This window comes from Sceloporus undulatus, chromosome 2 (genome assembly GCF_019175285.1).
Source record: "Sceloporus undulatus isolate JIND9_A2432 ecotype Alabama chromosome 2, SceUnd_v1.1, whole genome shotgun sequence".
Classification (NCBI taxonomy): domain Eukaryota; kingdom Metazoa; phylum Chordata; class Lepidosauria; order Squamata; family Phrynosomatidae; genus Sceloporus; species Sceloporus undulatus.
In genome coordinates, this window is record NC_056523.1 from 6,823,534 (window position 1) to 6,845,905 (window position 22,372).

At 43.7% G+C, this 22,372-nt stretch overlaps 2 protein-coding genes across 2 annotated transcripts; both read right to left on the minus strand.

Moving 5' to 3' along the window:
* Window positions 1–1,254: 1,254 nt before the first annotated feature.
* On the minus strand, window positions 1,255–22,195 carry LOC121923428 (zinc finger protein 420-like). Its single transcript, XM_042453840.1, has 10 exons — window positions 19,760–22,195; window positions 19,486–19,606; window positions 16,069–16,154; window positions 15,829–15,949; window positions 13,182–14,497; window positions 7,177–7,374; window positions 6,894–7,014; window positions 5,116–5,201; window positions 4,694–4,814; window positions 1,255–3,354 (listed from the first exon to the last, which is right to left on the minus strand). The coding sequence occupies exons 1-10, from the start codon at window positions 20,081–20,083 to the stop codon at window positions 1,862–1,864; spliced, it is 3,987 nt and encodes a 1,328-aa protein (XP_042309774.1). The 5' UTR covers window positions 20,084–22,195; the 3' UTR covers window positions 1,255–1,861.
* Window positions 3,294–8,304, minus strand: LOC121924289 (zinc finger protein 75D-like). Its single transcript, XM_042455621.1, has 7 exons — window positions 7,910–8,304; window positions 7,177–7,678; window positions 6,894–7,014; window positions 5,116–5,201; window positions 4,694–4,814; window positions 4,213–4,319; window positions 3,294–3,325 (listed from the first exon to the last, which is right to left on the minus strand). The coding sequence occupies exons 2-6, from the start codon at window positions 7,594–7,596 to the stop codon at window positions 4,297–4,299; spliced, it is 771 nt and encodes a 256-aa protein (XP_042311555.1). The 5' UTR covers window positions 7,597–7,678; window positions 7,910–8,304; the 3' UTR covers window positions 3,294–3,325; window positions 4,213–4,296.
* Window positions 22,196–22,372: the final 177 nt, after the last annotated feature.

Here is a 22,372-nt window from a genome sequence, read left to right on the forward strand (position 1 = left end):
AGGCCAATGCGATTTTAGGCTGCATCAATAGAAGTATAGTGTCTAGATCAAGAGAAGTAATAGTGCCACACTATTCTGCTTTGGTCAGGCCCCATCTGGAATATTGTGTCCAGTTCTGGGCACCACAATTCAAAAAGGACAAAGGAAGGTGACTAAAATGGTGAAGGGTCTGGAAGCCATGAAGCCCTATGAGGAGCGACTCAGGGAGCTGGGGATGTTTAGTCGGGAGAAGAGAAGGTTAAGAGGTGATATGATAGCTCTGTTTAAATATTTGAAGGGATGTCATATTGAGGAGGGAGCAAGCTTGTTTTCTGCTGCTCCAGAGACCAAGGCCTGTTACAGACTGCCAAAATAAAGCTGCTTCGGGTCTCATTGGAGGTATGCTATTTAAATGATGCATGGGTCCTAAGAGTCCGGAGGTCGCACCAAAGCTACACTCTATTCCTAAGCACTGGAGTGCAGCTTTGGTGCAGCTTCTGGATTCTTAGGATGCATGCAGCATTTAAACAGCATACCTCCAAAGAGACCTGAAGCAGCTTTATTTTGGCAGTCTGTAACAAAACTTTCTGACAGTAAGAACTGTTTGACAGTGGAAGACACTCCCTCAGAGAGTGAGGATCTTTAAACAGAGGCTGATTGATCATCTGTCAGGGGTGCTTCAACTGTGTCTTCCCACACAGAGGAAAAGGTTTGGACTGGATGGCCCTTGAAGTCTCTTCCAACTCAATGATTCTAGGTCTTTAAGAATCTCAGAGGAGACAGACGGCCAGGAAGAGGAAGGGCCTGCCATCTATATTAATATCATGATTTAAAAAAAAAATTGTAGGAACATTCACCAGTCAATACCACCCCAGAGCACTGTGTGGGTAGAATACTGGCCCTCAGACTCACCCCTTGCTTTTCACCTCTTACAAAAATGATAGGAGACGTACTCCATGTGCTCTGAGATGGTTAATTGTTTATTAGTTTAAAAAGCCCAATGTGTTTTGTCCTGAAAAAGAAAGGCCTTCTTCGTGTGTTTTCAGTAGAATTCACTGGAGCTGAGCTTGTCTCCTTAACATTTTCTGTGTTTAATGTACTTTTCAGTACTCTCTTCATTACTTTTACCTCAGTAAGCCTCGGCTCCCTATTTGGAAATACAGTTGGCCCTTCTTGTACACGGATTTTTTATACACGGATTCAAGCATACACGGTTTGAAAATGTTCAAAAAAAGTATAAATTTCAAATATCAAACCTTGATTTTCCATTTTTTATATGGGACACCATTTTGCTATGTCATTATATTGAATGGGACTTGAGAATACATGGACTTTGTTATACACAGGGGATCTTGAAACCAAACCCCAGCGTATGACAAGGGTCCACTGTATATCGCCAGTGTCTATAAAGGAGGCTCTTCAGACCCTCACTCTCCATGTGTAGAGTAAATTTGGCCACACAGTCTTAACTGCAAAAATATACTGTATGGATCCTTTCTTTGATCTTTCATTGAGAGACATATTGTTTTCAGACAGGCAGTTTAGCAATCTCAGCGGTTCCACTGAAGTTAAAACATATCATTTTGAAATAACATTTCTTCATCAAACAAATCAAGTTCTCTGCAAATTTCTTGGTGTAAAATTAAAGTACCATCTATTCCTATAGCTCTTTGCAAATTCTAAGCATTTATGGTTAGTCCATTTATGGACTTCACTTCTAAGCATTTAAATTGCTTCTCCCCAGGAACTCTTTTTTGAGACAGGTGGTTTTACCTCTTGCAAAATATTTTCTCACACTGTATTGACACAGATGTCTCTTTGTGTGAATTCTCATTTGCTAAGTGTTGATATCCAATGGAAGCTCTTTCCATATTCCAAGCATTTAAATGGTTCTTCCCCGATGTGTTACTTGATGGCGAGTGAGGCTTGTTTTCTGAATGAAACTCTTTCCACACTCCAAGCATTTAAATGGTTTCTCCCCTGTGTGAGTTGCTTGATGTCGTGTGAGGTGTGTCTTCTGACTAAAGCACTTTTCACATTCCAAGCATTTATATGGTTTCTCTCCTGTGTGGGTTCTTTGATGATAAATGAAGCTTCTCTTCCAACTGAAGCTCTTTCCACACTCCAAGCATTTAAATGGTTTCTCCCCTGTGTGAATTACATTATGACAATTAAGGTTTGCTTTACAAATGAAACTTTTCTCACACACATGGCATTTAAATAATTTTTCACCTGTGTGCGTTGCTTGATGTTGTGTGCGCTGTGTCTTTGAGGTGAAGCTCTTTCCACATTCCAAGCATTCAAATGGTTTTTTCCCTGTATGAGTTGTTTGATGCCGAGTGAGGTGTGTCTTCCTGCTGAAGCATTTTCCACATTCTGAGCATTCAAATGGTTTCTCCCCTGTGTGAGTGGCCTGATGAAACATGAGGCTAATATTCCACATGAAGCTCTTTCCACACAGTAAGCATCTATATGGTTGTTCTCCTGTGTGGGATCTTTCATGAGCGGTGAGGCTGGTCTTCCAACGGAAACCTTTTCCACACTCCAAGCACTTAAATGGTTTCTCCCCTGTGTGGATTATCTGATGTTTAGTAAGATCTGTCCCTTGATTGAAAGTCTTTTCACATATCAAGCATTTGAACGGTTTCTTCCCTGTGTGGATTCTTTGATGGCGAATTAAAATTCTCTTCCACATGAATTTCTTCCCACATTCCAAGCACTTAAATGGTTTCACCCCTGTGTGGATTCTTTGATGATGAATGAAGCTTCTCTTCCAACAAAATCTCCTTCCACATACCAAACACTTAAATGGTTTCTCTCCTATGTGTATTCTATGATGATGAATGAAGCTTTTCTTCCAACTGAATTTCCTTCCACACACCAAACATTTAAATGGTTTCTTTCCTGTGTGGATTCTTTGATGGTGAATGAAGCTTTTCTTCCACATGAATTTCTTTCCACACTCCAAGCACTTAAATAGTTTCTCCCCTGTGTGGATAATCTGGTGTTTAGTAAGATTTGTCCCCTTACTGAAGGTTTTTTTCACACTCCAAGCATTTGAATGGTTTCTCCCTTGAATGGGTTCTTTGATGAAAAATGAAGCTTTTTTCCCCGATGAATTTCTTTCCACATCCCAAGCATTTAAATGGCTTTTGTTTTCTGTGGGTTGTTTGATGTAACATAAAGTGTGACTTCCACCAGAAGCTCTTTTCACAGTCCAAGAACTTACATTTTTGTTTTCTTGTGTACACTCTTTCTGCATGAGTCCTCCTGTGATTTTTAACACCCTTTCTTTGTAGAAAAGATATCCTTGTTTCTCCTTCATCTTCAGTATCTTGCACATCACCTTGAAAGGAGATAAACAACTAGTCAGAACTGAAGAGAAAAACAGAATCAGGAATGAAAGAGATTACTGATATCAATGTACAGCAGTTGCAGCACGGGATTTCAGAGGTGGCACTCAAGGCTATGCTCAGAGACAAGCTATGAGCATGTCTCAAAACTCTTTAGGGAAATGTGGATAGCTGCAAGGATTTGGCAACCTTTACAACTGCTTGTGAAGTTTCCTTTCCACCACTCAGTTACCTTTTCCTTGCTCTTTTTAGATTTGTTCACTGTGCATGAATTTATGTAAATTTATTTATATAATGTGTTGGGGAGCATTTTTGGCAAGATCCACATCTTAATGTTTTCTAAAAATTGGGGAGACCACCTGTGACTCCCCAGATGTTGCTGGATTGCAACTACTATCAGCCACAGATGCATCTCCCATGAGCTGGCGACAGTGAGGAAATATGGGAGTTACAGTCCCATATCCTATAGAGAGGCATAATGAATAATAATAATAATAAAAAACCACCTGCCTTTGCCAGTGACAATATCAAGACAATGAAGAGGAGGGGACCTGGTCTTCTACTGAAGTAGAAATGGCAGTACTGAAGACTAAAGGCTGGGTAGCTTGCCATGTTGTACCCATAGGAATTGTTGTTGAGATTTTAGCTCTGAAACTCACTCTGTACAACTGGGATATACACATAGCATCAAATTAATTGAATGAAATCCTGAACAGATGGTATACTCAGCACAAAATATGACTGAAGAGAGCTGAGTCTAGTATCCAGGCACCCGAAACAGCAAACTACACAATCTCAGTTTGTATTTACTGCTCTTCAGTCTTGCCTCCATATAATATTTTTTGTAGCAAGGTCTGAACAAGTCATAGCAGCTACTCACTTTCAGTCCTGGCAGCCATTCCTTCTAGTAGCTCATTTCTCATTTCCTTCTGTGAAACTACCTTTCTCTGCATCTTTTGACAAATCAGTGGGAGGAATTGGACTTGGCTATCTAGCAGAAACAAGGAAATGAAAAGAGATAATCTCTTAGAGGAGGAATGAAATGATCTTCACATTATTCTCTCATTAGTCTGGAAACAATTCTATCATTTATTTTCCCCCCCCTAGAGACCAGGCTACACTTTCCCCACTTCTCAACTACAGGACCAAGCCCCTTTTGAAAACACTAGGAAAACCAGTCCAGTGTGCTGCAATGAAACAAAAAATGATTGGGATGGGAGTATCTATGGGTGCCATCTCCAATCAGAATGGGTGCCACAGTCCTCCACAAGGCAGGGTGTCATTTTCAGCCAAGCCAGCTGGTAGAGATCCAGGAGTTCTGAAAAGTGATTGGATTAGCCTGCAGAAAGAGAAAGCCTCACCCAGAGAGACCACGATTTCCAAGTTCTCCTCCATGACTTCCCTGTGCAGGGACTTTTGATCTGGATCCAGCATGGCCCACTCCTCCTCATTGAAGTATACACCTACTCCCTTCAAGGTCACCTGGGAGAAGAAATAGGATCTGTCAGCCACAAAATATTGACTGTGGTCAAACAGGAAAATGCATCTTAGAGCTGCAAATCATGTTCTGATGATTCACACGGGACATTTACACATGGGCCTAAGTACCCTAATGGCCCCAGATCCCATTTGATCCTGGAAGCTAAGCAGGGTCTTCCTCCATTAGTACATGGATGGAAGAGTGTGAGTGAATGCCAAGTGCTGTAGGGCATATTTCTGAGGAAGGATCTGCAAAAGAAGCCCATGGCATCCTGAATCCCTTTTCTTGGGTCCTGCCTCCTACCTGATCCAGATTCACAGAAGTCTTTCTCAGGGTATCAGAATGAAGAGCTGAGGTAGTACACTTCGGCCACAGTTGTGTCCAGTCTCCTGTGAAAGAAAGTTATACACCATTATTTATGTTGATCGTTTGTGTCTTTCCAGATTTGCCCTCCTAAAGCTAAAGACACATGTTTGGGAGGCCTTTCTTCATTCTGTGACTGTGAGATATTGAAAAATCCCTGGATGGCTTATAATAAAATCAGTTCAAACTATTCTAAATGTAAAACCGTGATAAGATTTTAAAAACTTATTATGTAAACCTAACAACCAAATAATTCCAAAAAAATCATAATAGTTCCAAATCCATATGGATTTGGATGGAATCATTAGGCCTCAAAGGCTTCTACCACAAGCTGGGCTTAACGCCAGTGCAAATCAACAGCAGTGCCAATCAGGCCTCCAAGAGGAGAGGCTGAGCATCCCACAGCCAAGGCACTACAGGAGAGAAGGCCCTGTTCCTCAAATTGTCTACCTCTTCTACTTCTAGCACACAGTGCGAGGCATATACTATATAGGAAAGACAGCCCTTCAAATCATGACTTTGCTGACAGTGCTTCTCAAGCTACCTGATGACAAGGACTGGCAATTATTCTTTTCCAGTGTGTTATGGACCAGCATTAAATTTGTACCCACTGAGTACAATGGTTTCTTTCTTTCCTGGTAACTTGACAGGAACCAACAGAGAATTGCTGAGGGGCCAGCACCAGTCTGGTGACCATCGCTGTGAGCAGCCTTAACATTTTCAGTATCATTGCCCGCAACCTATAAAATGTTCCATCCCATATGTATGCACCACAGTGATCTAACCGAGATATTGACAAGTTCTGTAGCTGTTGGATGAATCTAGCCTGGCCCCAAGTGCTTTGAATCACAGAATCCACTTAGGCTTCCAGAAACAGAGATGGATTTAGAAGTACACCCAAGCTATGGGCCTGCTCTCCCTCCCCTCTATGAGCTTCCTGATGAGTGAGTTGCACCTTGTGGCTGTAATACTTTCCATATATCAAGTACTGAACTGGTTTCTTTCCTCATTTAGTTGTCAAACAAGTGAGTTACTTAATAACCAATGAAATTGTCTTCTGACTTCTTCCACACCCAAGGAATTTTATTATAGGGGTAGACTGAGGAGTATGCTGAGTACCTCCTTCTTCATGGACAATACATCACTAATCATGGCAGGCTGCTTACCCAATTCTCAGATCAGGAACCTCCAGAACACAGTGTCTGTGCCTTATTTGCTTTTAGCTCACTTTATTACCTGTCATCCAGCCAATTGTATCAGGCATCTGTCCAGCATTTGCATAGCTCAAACTGACTCCAAGAAGAAACACTGATGACTCTCCAGCCCTAAACTCCTCATTTTCTCACCCAGGGAATTCACACAGATATTACATAGTATGCTGGTCAAAATGGCACCCTTTAGCTTAATACTTATATAGGAGCAGAAATATATAGGAGCAGGAATTCCCTGTCCCTGGCGCCACTCTCTGGAACCTTTCTTTGTAGGTAAAAGATCAATCATAACATCATGCATCATCTACCCATTCTGCACAGGTAAGGAAACATTGGTCACCAATCCACTTTTACATGAAACTCACATGGGGTCTTTATAAATGCTTAAACTGCCCAAACAAGAGATCTGCAGATCAGCAGCTTGCCTACATGGGCCCAGTGGAGCCTTATCTGAAACTCAACACATTTTGGAGAACTGAACTGAAGCATGCCCCCTTTCAATCTTACCCTGTGAAATGTCATATTTGTGATCTTCTTCCATGATCCACCTTGATTTTACTCCGCATCCAGAATCTGAGGGACCCTTCTCTGTCTCAGGGAAGTCAGTGGCCGCTTCCAGAAACATTTCCTGTGCCACAAGATCAGCAAAGATTGCAGAGAGAATGGTTAGAATGGGAATGGTGAAGGAGAAGGGCTAAGGTCTTCCTTCCTTTGATGACTGCCAGGCAATTTAAGGCAATGAATGGATGGGATGAGATTTAAAGCTATAAGGATGAAAGGCTCTTCTCACCTGCTGCTTTTGCTGCTGCCTCTGCTCCTCTGCCTGGCTCAGGAGGAAGCCTTCGGCCAGGGCCACCGCCTGGGAACTGGTCTCTGCCCCACATTCCTTGACCCAGCTGGCCATCTCTGGGGGAAGGACGGCCAGGAACTGCTCCAGGAGCACCAGGTCCAGCATCTGACTCTTGGTGTGCCTTTCTGGCTTCAGCCACTGATGGCAAAGACTGGAGAGTCGGCTGCAAATCCCTCGGGGCCCCTCAGCCTCCTCATAGAGAAACTGCCTGAAGGACTGGCATTGATCCTCTGAACTGAGGGGCTGCTCCCCCAGGGGCTTCTGCATGGCTCCTCTTTCCCAGGATCCTCCTCTGCCTCCAGGATATACATTGGCAGGGCCTTTTCTCCACTCCAGGCCAGGCCAGTCTTGCTTTTCCATCTCTGAATGCTGCTCCCTGACAGTTCCAGCTCAGGCCACTCTCCCGCAGACAAAGCCCTGGTGGCAAAGTTACTGCCAGGCCCTAAAAGAAACCAAGACGCAAAGGAAAGAGGGACAGAAAAGTGTTACCATCCAGTTCAAGCTGGAAGCTGGCTCTTTGCAAGGTGACCAAATGCCATGCTTTGCTTATGTTGTGCAGATATCCGCTCTGGGCCCCACAACAAATCCCAGAATTCCATAGCCTTGTGCCAGAAAAGTGTTAAAGCGGTGCCAAACCGGGTTATTTCTGCCGTGTGGCTGCAGCCCCACTCACCCAGCCGAGGAAGGCAAGGAGCCCCTGCAATCCGGGGAAGTTAATTGATTTCTTTCCGGGGATTTCGACTGAATATTGCGGTAAATCTTGGGGAATTCCGGGGATTTGGGGAATCCCTTCTTGGCAACACTGACTGCCCCGAAGCACAGCCTCCCTTCCCTCGCCCTTCGCTCTCCCTTTGGCTCCTGCTGCCCCAAGGACTCTCCAGGAAGCGGAGGGGAAAGGACCCCGCCCAGCTAAGCCCCTGCCCCAGCCATTTCCTTCCTCTCTGGGAAGCTCTCTCTTCGGGTTTAACCCTCACAAAGCCCAAGCCACCCTCAAGGACGCCTTCCTTCTACGAATCATAGACTCATAGAGTTGGCAGAGACCCCAAGGGCCATCAAGTCCAACCCATTCTGCCATGCAGGAACTCACAGTCAAAGCACCCCCTTTGACAGATGGCCATCCGGCCTCTGCTTAAAGACCTCTAAAGGAGGAGACTCCACTACACTCTGAGGAAGGAGTGTGCTCCACTGTCGAACAGCCCTTACTCTCAGGAAGTTCCTCCTAATGTCGAGGTGGAATCTCTTCCTGGAGCTTGCATCCATTGCTCCTGGCCCTGTTCTCTGGAGCAGCAGAAAACAAGCTTGCTCCCTCCTCAATATGACATCCTTTCAAATATTTAAACAGGGCTATCATCTCACCTCTTAACCTTCTCTTCTCCAGGCTAAACATCCCCAGCTCCCTGAGTCGTTCCTCATAGGGCAAGGTTTCCAGACCTTTCATCATTTTAGTCGCCCTCCTTTGGACACATGGCTGCAGTTTCTCAATGTCATATTGAGGAGGGAGCAAGCTTGTATTCTGCTGCTCCAGAGAACAGGACCCCGAACAATGGATGCAAGCTCCAGGAAAAGAGATTCCACCTCAACATTAGGAGGAACTTCCTGACAGTAAGGACTGTTCGACAGTGGAACAAACTCCTTTCTCGGAGTGCCGTGGATTCTCCTTCCTTGGAGGTCTTTAAGCAGAGACTAGATGGCCATCTGCTGGAGATGCTTTGATTTGGATTTCCTGCATGGCAGAAGGGGGTTGGACTGGATGGCCTTGCGGTCTCTTCCAACTCTATGATTCTCTCTGCTTCTCTGTAACAGTAAAATATCTGTATTCCTAAATGACCAGGCAATAAGAAAGGAGGAGATGGGATCCTGTCAGGACAGACCATGCTGTTTGGCATTAATGGAGCACTCCTGTGGTGTAGCCCTGAGATCTGGTAATCATAGGTATAATGCACACTCTACAACTAACCAACAAAGTAAAATGAGTATGACAAGCCTGAGGAGCCAAAATTAGGGTTGTCATATTCCAGTTTCTGGCATCCAATTGTGCATGTTTTTAATTTGCATTCTGATTATGCAATTTCAACACATTAATAATTGCACTTTTCCTACCATTATGTTTCAACCAGTTGAAACCAGAGTACCAGTACTAAGCTAAGCGCTCTGGTCTTCTTTTTCTCCCCAGCTGGTGTGAAGAGATGGGAGGCTTCTGAGCAACCCCAGAGAATAAAGGGATTCCCTTTACTTTCTTAGGGTTGTTTGGAAGTAAAGGTGTGCTGACTAGCCCTAGGCCCAAGCCACTGACAATCACCACATAACGCAAGGCTATCTCTGCTCTCTCCTTTCCTTTTGTGCCTTCTGGGCCCATCGTGGAAAGGGGGGAAGGAATGGAGGAATAAGGTGGCAATGCTACCCCTGTGCAGTAGCAACCGGAGCCTGCAGGACGGGATGCGGCTCCTGCCAAGTCTTCTTGGACCCAGGGCAGCTGGTAGAAATGTGGAAACTTCTGCACACTGAATATATCCACTCATCTGTACTGCAATCAATCATAATAGAGGAGCTACATATAGGATATGAACTTCTATATTATTTTTAGAAGATAAGCATTGACACTAACATTCTGTTGCCCACAGTGGGAACGAAAAAATAACATTTGACAATTTCCTATGCACAATGCAGTTGGCTTGTGACCGAGTGTGGACCAGACTTACACATAGTATATTTTGCTAATATTACTCAGTAATAACTGCAGGGAAACTGAAACTAAGAATGTGATTATAGTTTTGTTTCTGACAAGCCCTTTGTTTCTTCCCTGCATCTCCTCCAACATTTCACAGATGAAAACTAGGGTACATGTGGCCAAGAAGCATAAGAGTGCGGTCAAGATGGCAAGAATGATTAATGAGGAAACACAAGCTAGGGGAGGTTACACCCGTTTCCTTTTGCCTGAGCCTACAGAGGTGTTTGTATCTGGTACAATTAAAATATTTAACTTTCTTGTTGCAGAAACTTGGCAGGTCAAATGTAATAGTGCTGCTAGAACCAGAAGATAAAACTACTGAGCCATCAAGCCATGGAAAAGGAAAAACAAGACCCGTGTAATCAACTTGCAGTCCGTGAGCTGCAGTTCAAGAGTGTCAAGCTCTTTCTCAAGCTTTGCAGACAAAATGTCAAATGAAGAACAAGAGAAGGCAGACAAGACATTGGCTCAAGATATACTGGGAACTGGTACGCCTCTTTCCTGTCAGTTAAGAACAGTGTGAAATAAACATAAAATATGACTAAAATAGGGTTAGAATAATGAATGTAAGAAATAGAAGAACAGCAGGGAGAAAGCAGAACATGAAGTCTTTCTCAAGATCTAAAAAATCAAAAGAAATTTAAATGAAGAGCTTGGCTGTGATATGACCAAGATGGCAATACATTATACGATCAAGAAAAAATTAAAAGGTGGAAGCAATATATTTCCAATAGCAATTAACAACAAACATCTCTTTCAAATAACCAAAACCCAATAGTGGCAAGAATATGACAAAAACAAATAAGGACAAGATATAAATTATCCTCCCATTGTTATTTATCCCTTCTTCTCTTAGATAAATAGTATGATGGAGTTCAAACACTGCTTGTTCCAAGGACTGGTCAAGTAGAATCACTGGTGGCAACTGACAGGCTGGGAACCAATTATTGAATATTATGTTTCAGAAATTTAACCCAATATTCCTGATAGCGATTGCTACTAAATCTCAGCACAAAGGCGAATGCACAGAATACACAGACAAAGGGTAAGTACCTCCAGTGTTCAAGTGCTTGTAACAGGCAAATGCAAGTAACAAGAAAGCTGAATGGCAAATATTAAAGGAGAAGAATCCTCATTTAATAATATTTGGCTGCCTTGCTCATGGACTGAATCTTCTAGCCAAGAACATAGTGTGTGTGAGTACAATGAAGACAATATTAACAAGCTGCACAGTGGTTGTGAAGGCAGTCAACATTCATCATGCTGCTAATCAGACTTTCTGTAACATCCTATATGTAAGAAATTACAGCAAGAGCAACAGGCGAGATGGGGCTCAGCTCAGATATAATCTATCTACAGTTTGCTGCACACAAAGACCTGGCAGTGTGCTTCAGGTGATGATTATTTCCGCACATGTTCCAAAGCAAGAAGTTATTTCTGCACATGTTCCAAAGCAAGATCTGTACAATGACATGTTCTGGGTTCAAGTTTTTTTAAAAAATAAACAATTTGCCACTATCAGTTTATGTGGCTATTAAGAAACTTGAAGGAGACACACCAAAAGGCCAATGCAATTTTAGGCTGCATCAATAGAAGTATAGTGTCTAGATCAAGGGAAGTAATAGTTCCACTGTATTCTGCTTTGGTCAGGCCCCACCTGGAATATTGTGTCCAGTTCTGGGCACCACAATTCAAAAAGGACATTGAGAAACTGGAGCGTGTCCAAAGGAGGGAGACAAAAATGGTGAAGGGTCTGGAAACCGTGCCCTATGAGGAACGACTTAGGGAGCTGGGTATGTTTAGCCTGGAGAAAAGAAGGTTAAGAGGTGATATGATAGCCCTGTTTAAATATTTGAAAGGATGTTATGTTGACGAGGGAGCAAGCTTATTTTCTGTTGCTCCAGAGAACAGAACCCGGAACAATGGATGCAAGCTGCAGGAAAAGAGATTCCACCTGAACATTAGGAGGAACTTCCTGACAGTAAGGGCTGTTAGAAAGCGAAACACACTCCTTCAAAGTGAAGAGGAGTCTCCTTCTTTGGAGGTCTTTAAACAGAAGCTGGAGGGCCATCTGTCGGGGATGCTTTGATTGAGAGTTCCTGCATGGCAGAAGGGGGTTGGACTGGATGGTCTCTTCCAACTCTACGATTCTATGATTCTATGAAATCTTTCAAATATTCTAGAGACATTCACACAACAGCTTCTCTGTGCAAAGAAGAAGTAGCAATAAAATAAATGTTTGTTAATCAATCAAAGAACTGCACTCATCTAGTTCGTCTTGCAGCAATGCTTTTGGATCCTCGACACAGAGGATGACATCAGACTGGTGAAGAACGATGGATGCAGTTTAAAACATTGCTGACAATGATGCAGTAGCTGTTTTGAAAACTGGGCAAGTATGGAAATTAAAGAATTTAAATCCTGCAGTTCTTGTAGTAGTTAGTATTTAAGCTTTTTGAAAATTATGAAGTGGGAAGCTGCAACCTGAGGCCCACAGGTGTCTCATAGAGCCTGGCTGGCAAATCTTGATGCCTCCAGATTCCCTGCATTCTCCTGCACTTCCCCTTTCCCACCAAAAATGAATTGTCTTTCTGGAAGCAACCAGGAGTTTGAATTCACCTTTTAATATTCTACATATATTCCCTCCGTTATTTATTATAAAAAATAAGTTTTTCAAAATTTGGGGGCATATTAAGCAGCCCATACTTCCTCAAGAGATCACATGGACAGAATATTGGCCCTTAGACCCACCACAGTTACCAATCTATAGTTTTTCATCTTAAGCTTAGGCTGTTTATTGTAAAATATGTGGACAGTCTCTGCAGAAACAAGAGGCTCTCCAGACAGTCTCCCTCCATATGTGAAGGGTAACTGATGGAGGGAAAATAATTTAATAATTAGTGTCTGCCCCACAAATTTGAGTACACAAACTTAACTGTAAAAATATTCTGCTTGGATCCCTCCTTTGAGCTTTTGCTGAGATACATATTGTATCTGAGAAGTTCCACTTAAGCTAAAATGTACGATCACCTTAAAATGACTGTTATGTTTTTTCATCAAACAAATCAAGCTCTTTGTAAATATCTTGGTGTAAAATAAAGTATGGCCTCCTCCTACAGGTCCTTCCGAATTCCAAGCATTTAAATGGTTTCTCTCCTCCATTAACTCCTTTGAGACTATTGAAGTTTTGCTTCTTACAAAACCTTTTTTTTCACACTCCAAGAACTGATACAGATTTACCCCCATGAGATTTCTCATGCCTGGTAAGTGCTGACTTCCAACTGAAGCTCTTTCCACACTCCAAGCATTTAAATGGTTTCTCCCTTGTGTGAATTACTTGATGACGAGTGAGGTTTGTCTTCTCAATGAAACTCTTTCCACACTCCAAGCATTTAAATGGTTTCTCCCTTGTGTGAATTACTTGATGACGAGTGAGGTTTGTCTTCTCAATGAAACTCTTTCCACACTCCAAACATTTAAATGGTTTCTCCCCTGTGTGAGTGGCTTGATGTCGTGTGAGGTGTGTCCTCTGACTAAAGCATTTGTCACACTCCAAGCATTTATATGGTTTCTCTCCTGTATGGGTTCTTTGATGATGAATGAAGGTTATCTTCCGACCAAAGCTCTTTCCACATTCAAAGCATTTAAATGGCTTCTCACCTGTGTGAGTCACTTGATGATAAATAAATGTCCCCTTCCAACTGAAGCTCTTTTCACACTTTAAGCATTTATATGGCTTTTCTCCTGTGTGGGATCTTTCATGAGCGGTGAGGCTTGTCTTCCAGCGGAAACCTTTTCCACACTCCAAGCATTTAAATGGTTTTTCTCCTGTGTGGATTATCTGATGTTTAGTAAGATCTGTTCCCTGATTGAAGGACTTCTCACATTTCAAGCATTTGAATGGTTTTTCACCTGTGTGGATTCTTTCATGGCGAATGAAACTTCTCTTCCACCTGAATTTCTTTCCACATTTCAAGCACTTAAATGGTCTCTCCCCTGTGTGGATTCTTTGATGTTGAATGAAGCTTTTCTTCCAACAGAATCTCTTTCCACATGTCAAGCACTTAAATGGTTTCTCCCCTGAATGTATTCTTTGATGAAGAATGAAGCTTTTCTTCCAATTGAATTTCTTTCCACACTCCAAACACTTAAATGGCCTCTCTCCTGTGTGGGTTCTTCGATGTAACATAAAGTGTGACCTACACCAGAAGCTCTTTCCACACCCCAAGAACTCACATTTTTGTTTTCTTGTGTACAGTCTTTCTGCATGAGTTCTCTTGTGTATTTTAAGGTCTCCTTTACAACTGTTTTTTTCAAATTCAAGAAGATTACATTTATAACTTTCTTTTCCTTTTTCTATCCTTTCTTGGAGTGAAATTCCACAGATATCTTGAGCTTGGGAGGTAGAGACTTCCTTCATCCTCTGCTCATGAATGTCAGTTTTGGTTTTATTCTCTCCCTTATGTTGATATCCATCTCTTTGCAACAAAGACATCCTTGATTCTCCTTCACCCTCAGTGTGGTGCACATCACCTTGAAAGTAGAGAAACAACTAGTCAGAACCCAACAGACAGAGGAGTGAAAGAGATTACTGATATCAATGTACAGTATTTGGAGCAGGGGATTTCAGAGAAGCGGTACTCGGGGGTCCACTAGCTATGCTCAGAGACAAGTTCTGAACATATCTCTAAACTCGTGCTGTAAGGATTTGGCAACCTTCACAACTGCTTGCTAAACTTCTTTTTCTCTACTCAATTACACTGTACCCCTTTTCTATTCTATTTAGACTTGTTCATGAATTCATAGAAATTTATTTCTCATGTAACATTCCGAGTAGCATTTTTTGGCAACAGAGCCATATCTTACTGCTTCTAGAAATCGGAAAGGCTACTTGTGACTCTCCAGATGTTGCTGGATTGCAAGTACCATCACCCACAGATGCATCTCCCATGAGCTGACAACAGTGGGGAACTATAGGAATTACAGTCCCAGATTGGAGAGGCATAATGAGTAAAGAAATATTTGCCTTTGTCAGTGACAATACCAAGAAAATGAAGAGAAGTGAATCTGGCCACCTACTGAAGAGTTAATGACATTACTGAAGATTCACAGCTGGGCAGATTGCTATGTTGTGTCCATCAGGATTATGGTTCAGCTTTCAGCTCTGAAATACACTGTACAACCAGGATATATACAAAGTATAAAATTAAATGAATGTTATGCTGAATAGTTGGTAGGTTCAGCACAAAACATGACTAAAGGCAGCTGAGCCCTGATAGCCAGGAACCCAAAATAGAAACCTTCACAACCTCAGTTCTTATTGTTCTTCAGCAGTGCCTCCATACAATCATTCAGTCTGAGCAAGTTATAACAGTTGCTTACTCTTTTCACAAAACGGCAGAGGAAGGCCTGGCAGCCATTCCTGCTAACTGCTCATTTTCTCTTTCCTTCTGTGAAACTGCCTCTCTGCAGCTTTTGACAAAAGGCCTAGACTTCACTATTTAGCACAAGCAAAGAAACGAAAGAAGGTAATTCCTTAGAAGAGAAATGGAAATATCTCCACTTTTTTCTCTCATTTGTCTGGAAACAATTCCATTTTTCATTTCCCCCCCAAAGAAACAGGGCCACACTTTCCCCACTTCTCAGTTATAGAGACAAGCCTCTCTTGAAGACACCAGAAAAAGCAGCCCAGCCTGCTGCATTGAAACAAAAAAGATTGAGGTGGGAGTTATTTCTGGATACCGTCCCCAGTTCACCACAAGCTGGGTTGTCCTCAAGAGAATATTTTCAGCCAGGCTAGCTGGTAGACATCCAGGAGTCCCTGCAAAGTGATAGGATCAGTCAGCAGAAAGAGGGAGCCTCACCCAGAGAGGCCATGACCTCCAAGTTCTCCTCCATGACTTGTCTGTGCAGGGCCTTTTGGTCTGGATCCAGAAGGGCCCACTCCTCCTCAGTGAAATACACAGACACCTCCTCAAAGGTCACCTGGGGGAAGAAAGAGAATGTCAGCCAAAATTACTGTCTGCAATTAGACAGAAAACTTCCATGGGGAAGATTGGGTAAGACATATCCTGACTACCCATTTCTTGGGTCCTGCCCCCTACCTGATCCAGGCTCAAATAAGTTGTTCTTGGGGCATCAGAAGGAAATGCTGAGACAGTACATTTCAGTGCCGGTTGTGTCCAGTCTCCTGTGAAGGATACAACAAGCAAAAGGGAAAGTTACATCATCCCCTAAATTGCTCATTTGTATCTTTCCAAACTCACACTCCTAAAGCCAAATCCAAATGTTTGGGAAATCTGTATGACTGGAAGAAATATAGGGGTCCCCTGCTTTTCAACAACTCATTTTTCAACAACCACTTTTTCGACCATTCTAAATTATACCCAGAACCAGTATATTTGATGCATGGTCTTACTCTTTCAACCACACATTGAATTAATGGTTCTGGTTATACAGTAATTTAAAAGGGTCAAATGAGCAGTTCATTGTTTGGTTCAAATGGACTTGGAAGAGAGGGTTTTTACTTTTGAGGGGATGGGTAATGCTTCTCTGGTTGAGATGATTATGGACTGGCCAGGGGAATCAATACAAATAGGATTTTATTTTTCCTGAAGGAATGTTGAAGCTTTTACGGCTCTAGGAATGATTGAATGAGGGAGAGATACCACTTTAAAGTAAATTTATTGTTTTTGTATGCAGGAGAGCATTTCAAATATGCAGCAGCATGGACTGAAGAGAACAGTTGAGGGACTGTTGGAAGGCACTCGCAGGCTTGACGTATGTGTGGACTAGTGGCAGGCTGCCCTCCTTCAACTGGATAGCTGAGAGGAATGAACCAAGTACCTCCCACTATTGCCATTGAATGGCAGGAAGCAGAGTCCAGTAAAAGGTGCTGGCTGGGTGATAGCAGAGGTGGCAGTATCAGCTCAGTTCACTTCATTCAGCACTATTTGCAACCAATGAGTGCCTACAGCAATTGTAAGTCTTCCCACTCTGACAGTTTTCTTCTCTCCCTGTTTTCCCAGCAGCTACAGGTAGGGAAAGGTGGCAAAGGAGGAATAGTACAGGCATTCCCCACTTATCTGATGCGTTAGCGACCAGATGCACATAATGGTTCCACATTTTGACCATTTCCAATTTTTGACAGTTCTCTGACCTCCAGCCTGTCAAATAAGCAGGGATGGGGGCACATGTAAAGAGTTGTCAAAAGATCTCTGGATGGCTTACAACAAAACCAGTTTGAACCATTCAGAAATGTAAATAGTAAAAATAATTTTAAAAATTCTGAGGCAAATTAAACAACCAAATAATTCTGAAAAGATAAAATAGTCCCAAACCAAACAAGTATGCATGCGAATTTGGAAAAAATCACAAGGCCTCTCAAGGCTTCAACCACAAGCTGGGATTTAACTTGACACTGGAATGAAATCAATACCAGGGCCAACCAGTCCTCCAAGAGGAGGAATTGAGAATTTCACAGCCAGGGCACCACAGGCAAGAAGGCCCTGTCCCACATGGTCCTTCAAACGTTGAGGTTGCTGACACATACTACAGTGCTTCCCAAGCTATTTGATGTGAAGGACTGGCAATCCCCCCTCCCCCCCCAGTGTGTCAGGTATCAGTTATAAATTTGTGCCCATTGGGTACAAGGGCTTCTTTCTTTCCTGGAAACTTCCTAGGGACCAGCAGCCCATCATTTAGAGACCACCACCACTCCAGTGACCACATTGAGCACCACTGTCTTAGGGCTTTAAGTATCATTGCTCACAACCGATAAACTGCTCAGCAGCATATAGTATGCACCACATCAGTCAAACTGAGAAGTTGCCAAGTACATTAACTACCGGGGCCAGATTATACAATGCAGTTGCTTGAGGATAAAGCAAAGCTGGCCCCAAGCCCTTAGAACCACTGAGTCCAGCTGAACACAAGTGACAGAGGTGGCTCTAGGAATACTCCCAAGCTACACATTTGCTCTCCTTCCCCTGTTTGAATTGCCTGATGAGTGAGACACACTTTCTGGCTGTAATACTTTTAACACTGCAAGTAATGACATTGATTCTTCTCTGTATGGGTTGCTTGATAACTAATGATACAGGTTAACTTTCCCTTATCTGAAAAGCTTGGGACTAGAAATGTTTTGAATCTCAGATATACAGTTGTCCTTCCAGATTCGCGGACTTAGCATTCACGGTTTTGATTATTCACGAATGGTACGCTCACTAACATGCACTCCTCCCCCCCTCAGGCTATTCTCCCTGAAGAAGAAAAAAAGCCCAGGAGGGAGGGAGCAGCCAAGAAAAAGGTGCATTTCCTCCTCCTCCCTTCAATTCCTTCTGCCAGCGCTGGGAAGGAACGGAAGGACAGGGGGATGAAGAGAAACAGGTGCATGCCTGCTTATCTCCTCGCCCTTCAGCCCGCACTGGAAAGGGATCGAAGGATGGGAGGATGAGGAGAAACAGGCATGTGCCTGCTTCTCCTCTTTCTCTCACCCTTCAGGGCCTTCAGCCAGCATTGGGAAGGAACTGAAAGAAGGGAGGATGAGGAGAAACAGGTGTGTGCCTGCTTCTCCTCTTCTTCTCGCCCTTCAGTCTCATCAGCCAGTGCTGGGAAGGGATTGAAGAAAGGAGAGATGACGAGAAGCAGGCATGTGCCAGCTTCTCTTCATCCCTCCCACCCTCCAGTTGGCTCTGGGAAGAGACATTGTTAAAATATTTTTTAATATTTATGTGCATGAAACTAAGATTGTGTACAGTGAATGATCAGGAAACAACGGTGACAACATCTCAGCCACGCATGTGGGCAATTTTGGAACATTTTGGATTTTGGAATATGAGATAAGGGAGACTCAACCTGTACTTATTTTCTGACTTCTTTCACACTCCAACCAATTACATTATAGCAGTGGGTCTAGGGGTATTGTCAAGGAGACACACTTTCTTCTTCACAAGTAGTACAGCAACAACCACAGCAAGTTGCTTATCCAATTTCCAAATCAGGATCCTCCAGCCCACAGAATCTGTATCTTACTAGATTTCATGTCAGTTTATTAGCCCTCATCTAGTCTACTATACTATCCAGGCACCAGTCCAGCATCTGCATAGCTCAAGCTGACTCCAAGTGCAAGGTGAAACACTGATGGCTGTCTACCCCTAAACTCCTCATATCCTCACCTAGCAAAAATCATATAGATATTACACAGCATGATGGAACAGAATGGAACCCTACAGCTTAACAGCTATGGATAGGAGCAGGAATCCCCTCCAGTGGCACTCTCTGGAACCCTGCCCTGTAGGTAGCATTGTAACATTATGTTTCATCCTCCCATCCTGCACAGGTCAGGAAAGACTGGCTGCCAAACCACCTTTCACATGAAACTCACACGGGGTCCTTATAAATGCTTAAACTACCCAAACAAGACATTTGGAGGAGATCAGAAGTTTGCCTACAAAGGAACCCTATCTGAAACTCACATATTCGGAATGTAAGACTGAAGAATTTCCCCCTTTTATCCTTACCCAATGAGATGCCATATTTGCGATCTTCTTCCATGATCCACCTGGATTGCACTCCCCATCCAGAATCTGAGGAACTCTTCTCTGGCTCAAGAAAATCAGTGGTCTCTTCCAGAAATAACTCCTGCACCGCAAGATCATGAAAGATTGACCAATTATTAGAACTAGAACAGGGCAGGAGAAGGGCTAAGATCTTCCTTTGTTTTTTTGCCAGACAATACAAGGCAATGAATTGGATTGGATGCTATTTAAAATTATACGGATGAAAACCTCTTACCTGCTGCTCTTCCTCCTTCTTCTCCTCTGCCTGACTCAGGAGGAAGCCTTCAGCCAGGGCCACCGCCTGGGAACTGGTCTCTGGCCCACACTCTCTCACCCAGCTCTCCATTTCTGGAGGAAGGACAGACAGGAACTGCTCCAGGATCACCAGATCCAGCATCTGAGCTTTGGTGTGTTGTTCTGGCTTCAGCCACTGGCAACAGAGAGTATGGAGTCGCTTGCAAAGCTCTCGGGGGCCCTCAGCCTCCCCACAGTGGAGTTGCCTGAAGTGCTGGTACTGTGCCCCTGAACTGAGCAGATCCTCTTCCAGGTCCTTCTGCATGACTCCTCTTTCCCAGAATTCTCCTCTGCTCCAAACCTGATCAGTCGGGGGGCTTTTCTTAACTCAGGACCAGCCTAATCTTGTTTTTCCATCACTCAGAAGAGCTGCCAGGCAGATTCTGTCTTAGGTGAAATTGTTATCATTTCTTCCACCAGATTTTCCCTCAGGAAAAAAAAAAACTGGCCAAATTACTGGAAAGTCCCAAGCCCTTGAAAGAAAACCAAGATGACTTGTGAAGCTATTATGAACAATCTCTTTCAGTAAATAAATATTTAACTATCAAATTCAAGGCGAAATGTTGCTCCTTTTTCTGTATCAAAGAAAATTACCATGGCTCAAAAGAATCTGAGAACCAGCATGGTGTAGTGACTTGAGGGTTGGAAGAGGACACTGGGAGACCACAGTTCGAATCCCTGTTCAATCATGGAAACACACTGGGTGACCCTGGACAGTCCACATTCCCTCAGCTTCAGAAGAAAGCAAAGGCAAAGCCCTTCTGAACAAATTCTGCCAAGAAAACACTGTGGTAGAAGCACTGGCGTCCTGAGACTGGGGGAGTGGGGATGGTCCTCCCAGAGTGCAACCTGTAAGAGGTGCACTTAGGTACACTACTGTCTAAATGGCCCCTCCACAGACAGTATGTGCTCTGCTCCAGACATCCCAGCCTTGGCAGCCTAGATATATTGCCACAATGTTCCTGCTTTGTGAAACAGAAAGAGTGCACACAAGTGAGGTTGTTTGCAGGTGCACATCAACCCACATGGCCAAACAGGGATTCAAACCATAGTCTCCAGAGTCCTAGTGCTCAAACCACTATGCCACACTGGTTCTCATTAAAGTGTTACTGTGTGCCTTCAAGTCATTTCTGAATTATGGCAACCCCATCACAGGGTTTTCTTGGCAGGTTTCCTCAGAGTGGGGCTGCCACTGTCTTTTTCTCAGGCTGAGAGAATCGGACTCACCCAAGGAATCCCAGTGGATTTCCATGGAAGGAATTTGAACCCTGAACTGCTGCCACACTGCAGAATGAACTGTCATTGCTGGGAATAACTGTCATTAACTAGGAGTTTGTTAAATTATTTAATTAAGAATTAACTGTCATTAACTGGGCTTTGCAGCTTGTTGTGGCACCAGAGTTCCCTGAGAGAGGAGGCTACATAGCTCAATAAAACTAAAAAATGTCCTGGTCTACTACTGTGGTTCTCAACCTTTGGTCCTCTAGACTTTTGAGACTTCAACTCTCAGAATTCCTGAACAACGAGAATACTGACTGGGACCTCTGGGAATTGAAGCCCACAATATCTGGAGGACCAAAGGTTGAGCATCACTGCTCTACTGGTTTCTATTTCTCCCACCAACCCACCTCTCCCTTTCTTCCTTTTTGCCTTCCAATGGTCTTCCCCCATAGAAAGACAGCTTCCCCCAAATGCACAGAGAAGGGCGAAGAGGGGACTCACCCAGCTGGCTCTCCAGGCTGCTCTGTCTTGGAAGGAGCAAAGAAGAAGCCTTCAAGCCCCTTGGCTGCCTCTCCTTTCCTCCACCTTCCAGGCCACTCTAGGAAAAGTCTCCTATGGCCGGAAGGAAGACACAGCCTTACTATTCCTCCATTTTTGGTGCCTCTCTAGGAATCAATCTGTCACTTTAACCCTTTCAAAGGATGTCTCAATGCTCCCAAACAGTGGCCCTCCAGATGTTTTGGGCTTCAGCTCCCAGAATTCCTGACTGTAGGCCAATCTGGCTGGGGCTTCTGTTTGGTTTTCAGACCTTTCGTGATCTTGGCTACCCTTCTTCTGGGCATGGTCCAGTTAGCCACAATCTTGACTCCCAAAGGACTGTGTTTGTTTTCTGCAGCTCCAAAGAACAGGATCCGGACCAATGGGTTCAAACTACAGGAAAGGAGATTCCACAGCAACAAGAGAAGAAGCTCCCTACAGGAAAAGCTGTCCCAAAGTGGACCATGCTGCCTTGGAGTACAGTGGAGTCTTCCTCTTTGGAGGTTTTTAAACAGAGGCAGGATGGCCCTTTCTCAGGCACCCCGATTGCCCTTTGCATCCTTCCTCCGGCTCCTTGGCTCCGTCAGTCATCCCAATTGCCTGGCATCCCTTCTCCCCCCCCCCCCCCCCCCCCCCCCGCTCCTTCGTCCTCCTCCTCCTCCTCCTTCACCCCAATGAAGGGGAGGGAATGTTCTGCCCACTGCCCTCCATCTGACCTAAATCCCTCCCCTGAACTTGCCCCGATCATGATCAGGGACAACTTCATATTCGCCTAACTCATTAAAAAAAAAAAAGA

Bases quoted from the DNA above. Each gene is read 5' to 3' on its own strand.
- LOC121924289 (XM_042455621.1), bottom strand. From the start codon at position 7,596: ATGGAAAAGCAAGACTGGCCTGGCCTGGAGTGGAGAAAAGGCCCTGCC. The intron at 4,815-5,115 runs GTAGGAGGCAGG...TTCTTCTCCCAG, and splicing joins CTTCTGTGAATCTGGATCAG to GTGACCTTGAAGGGAGTAGG. The intron at 4,320-4,693 runs GTGAGGCTTTCT...TCTGCTAGATAG, and splicing joins GGAAATCGTGGTCTCTCTGG to CCAAGTCCAATTCCTCCCAC.
- LOC121923428 (XM_042453840.1), bottom strand. From the start codon at position 20,083: ATGCAGAAGGACCTGGAAGAGGATCTGCTCAGTTCAGGGGCACAGTAC. The intron at 19,607-19,759 runs GTAAGAGGTTTT...CTTGCGGTGCAG, and splicing joins AGAAGGAGGAAGAGCAGCAG to GAGTTATTTCTGGAAGAGAC. The intron at 14,498-15,828 runs GTGAGGCTCCCT...TCTACTTTCAAG, and splicing joins GGAGGTCATGGCCTCTCTGG to GTGATGTGCACCACACTGAG.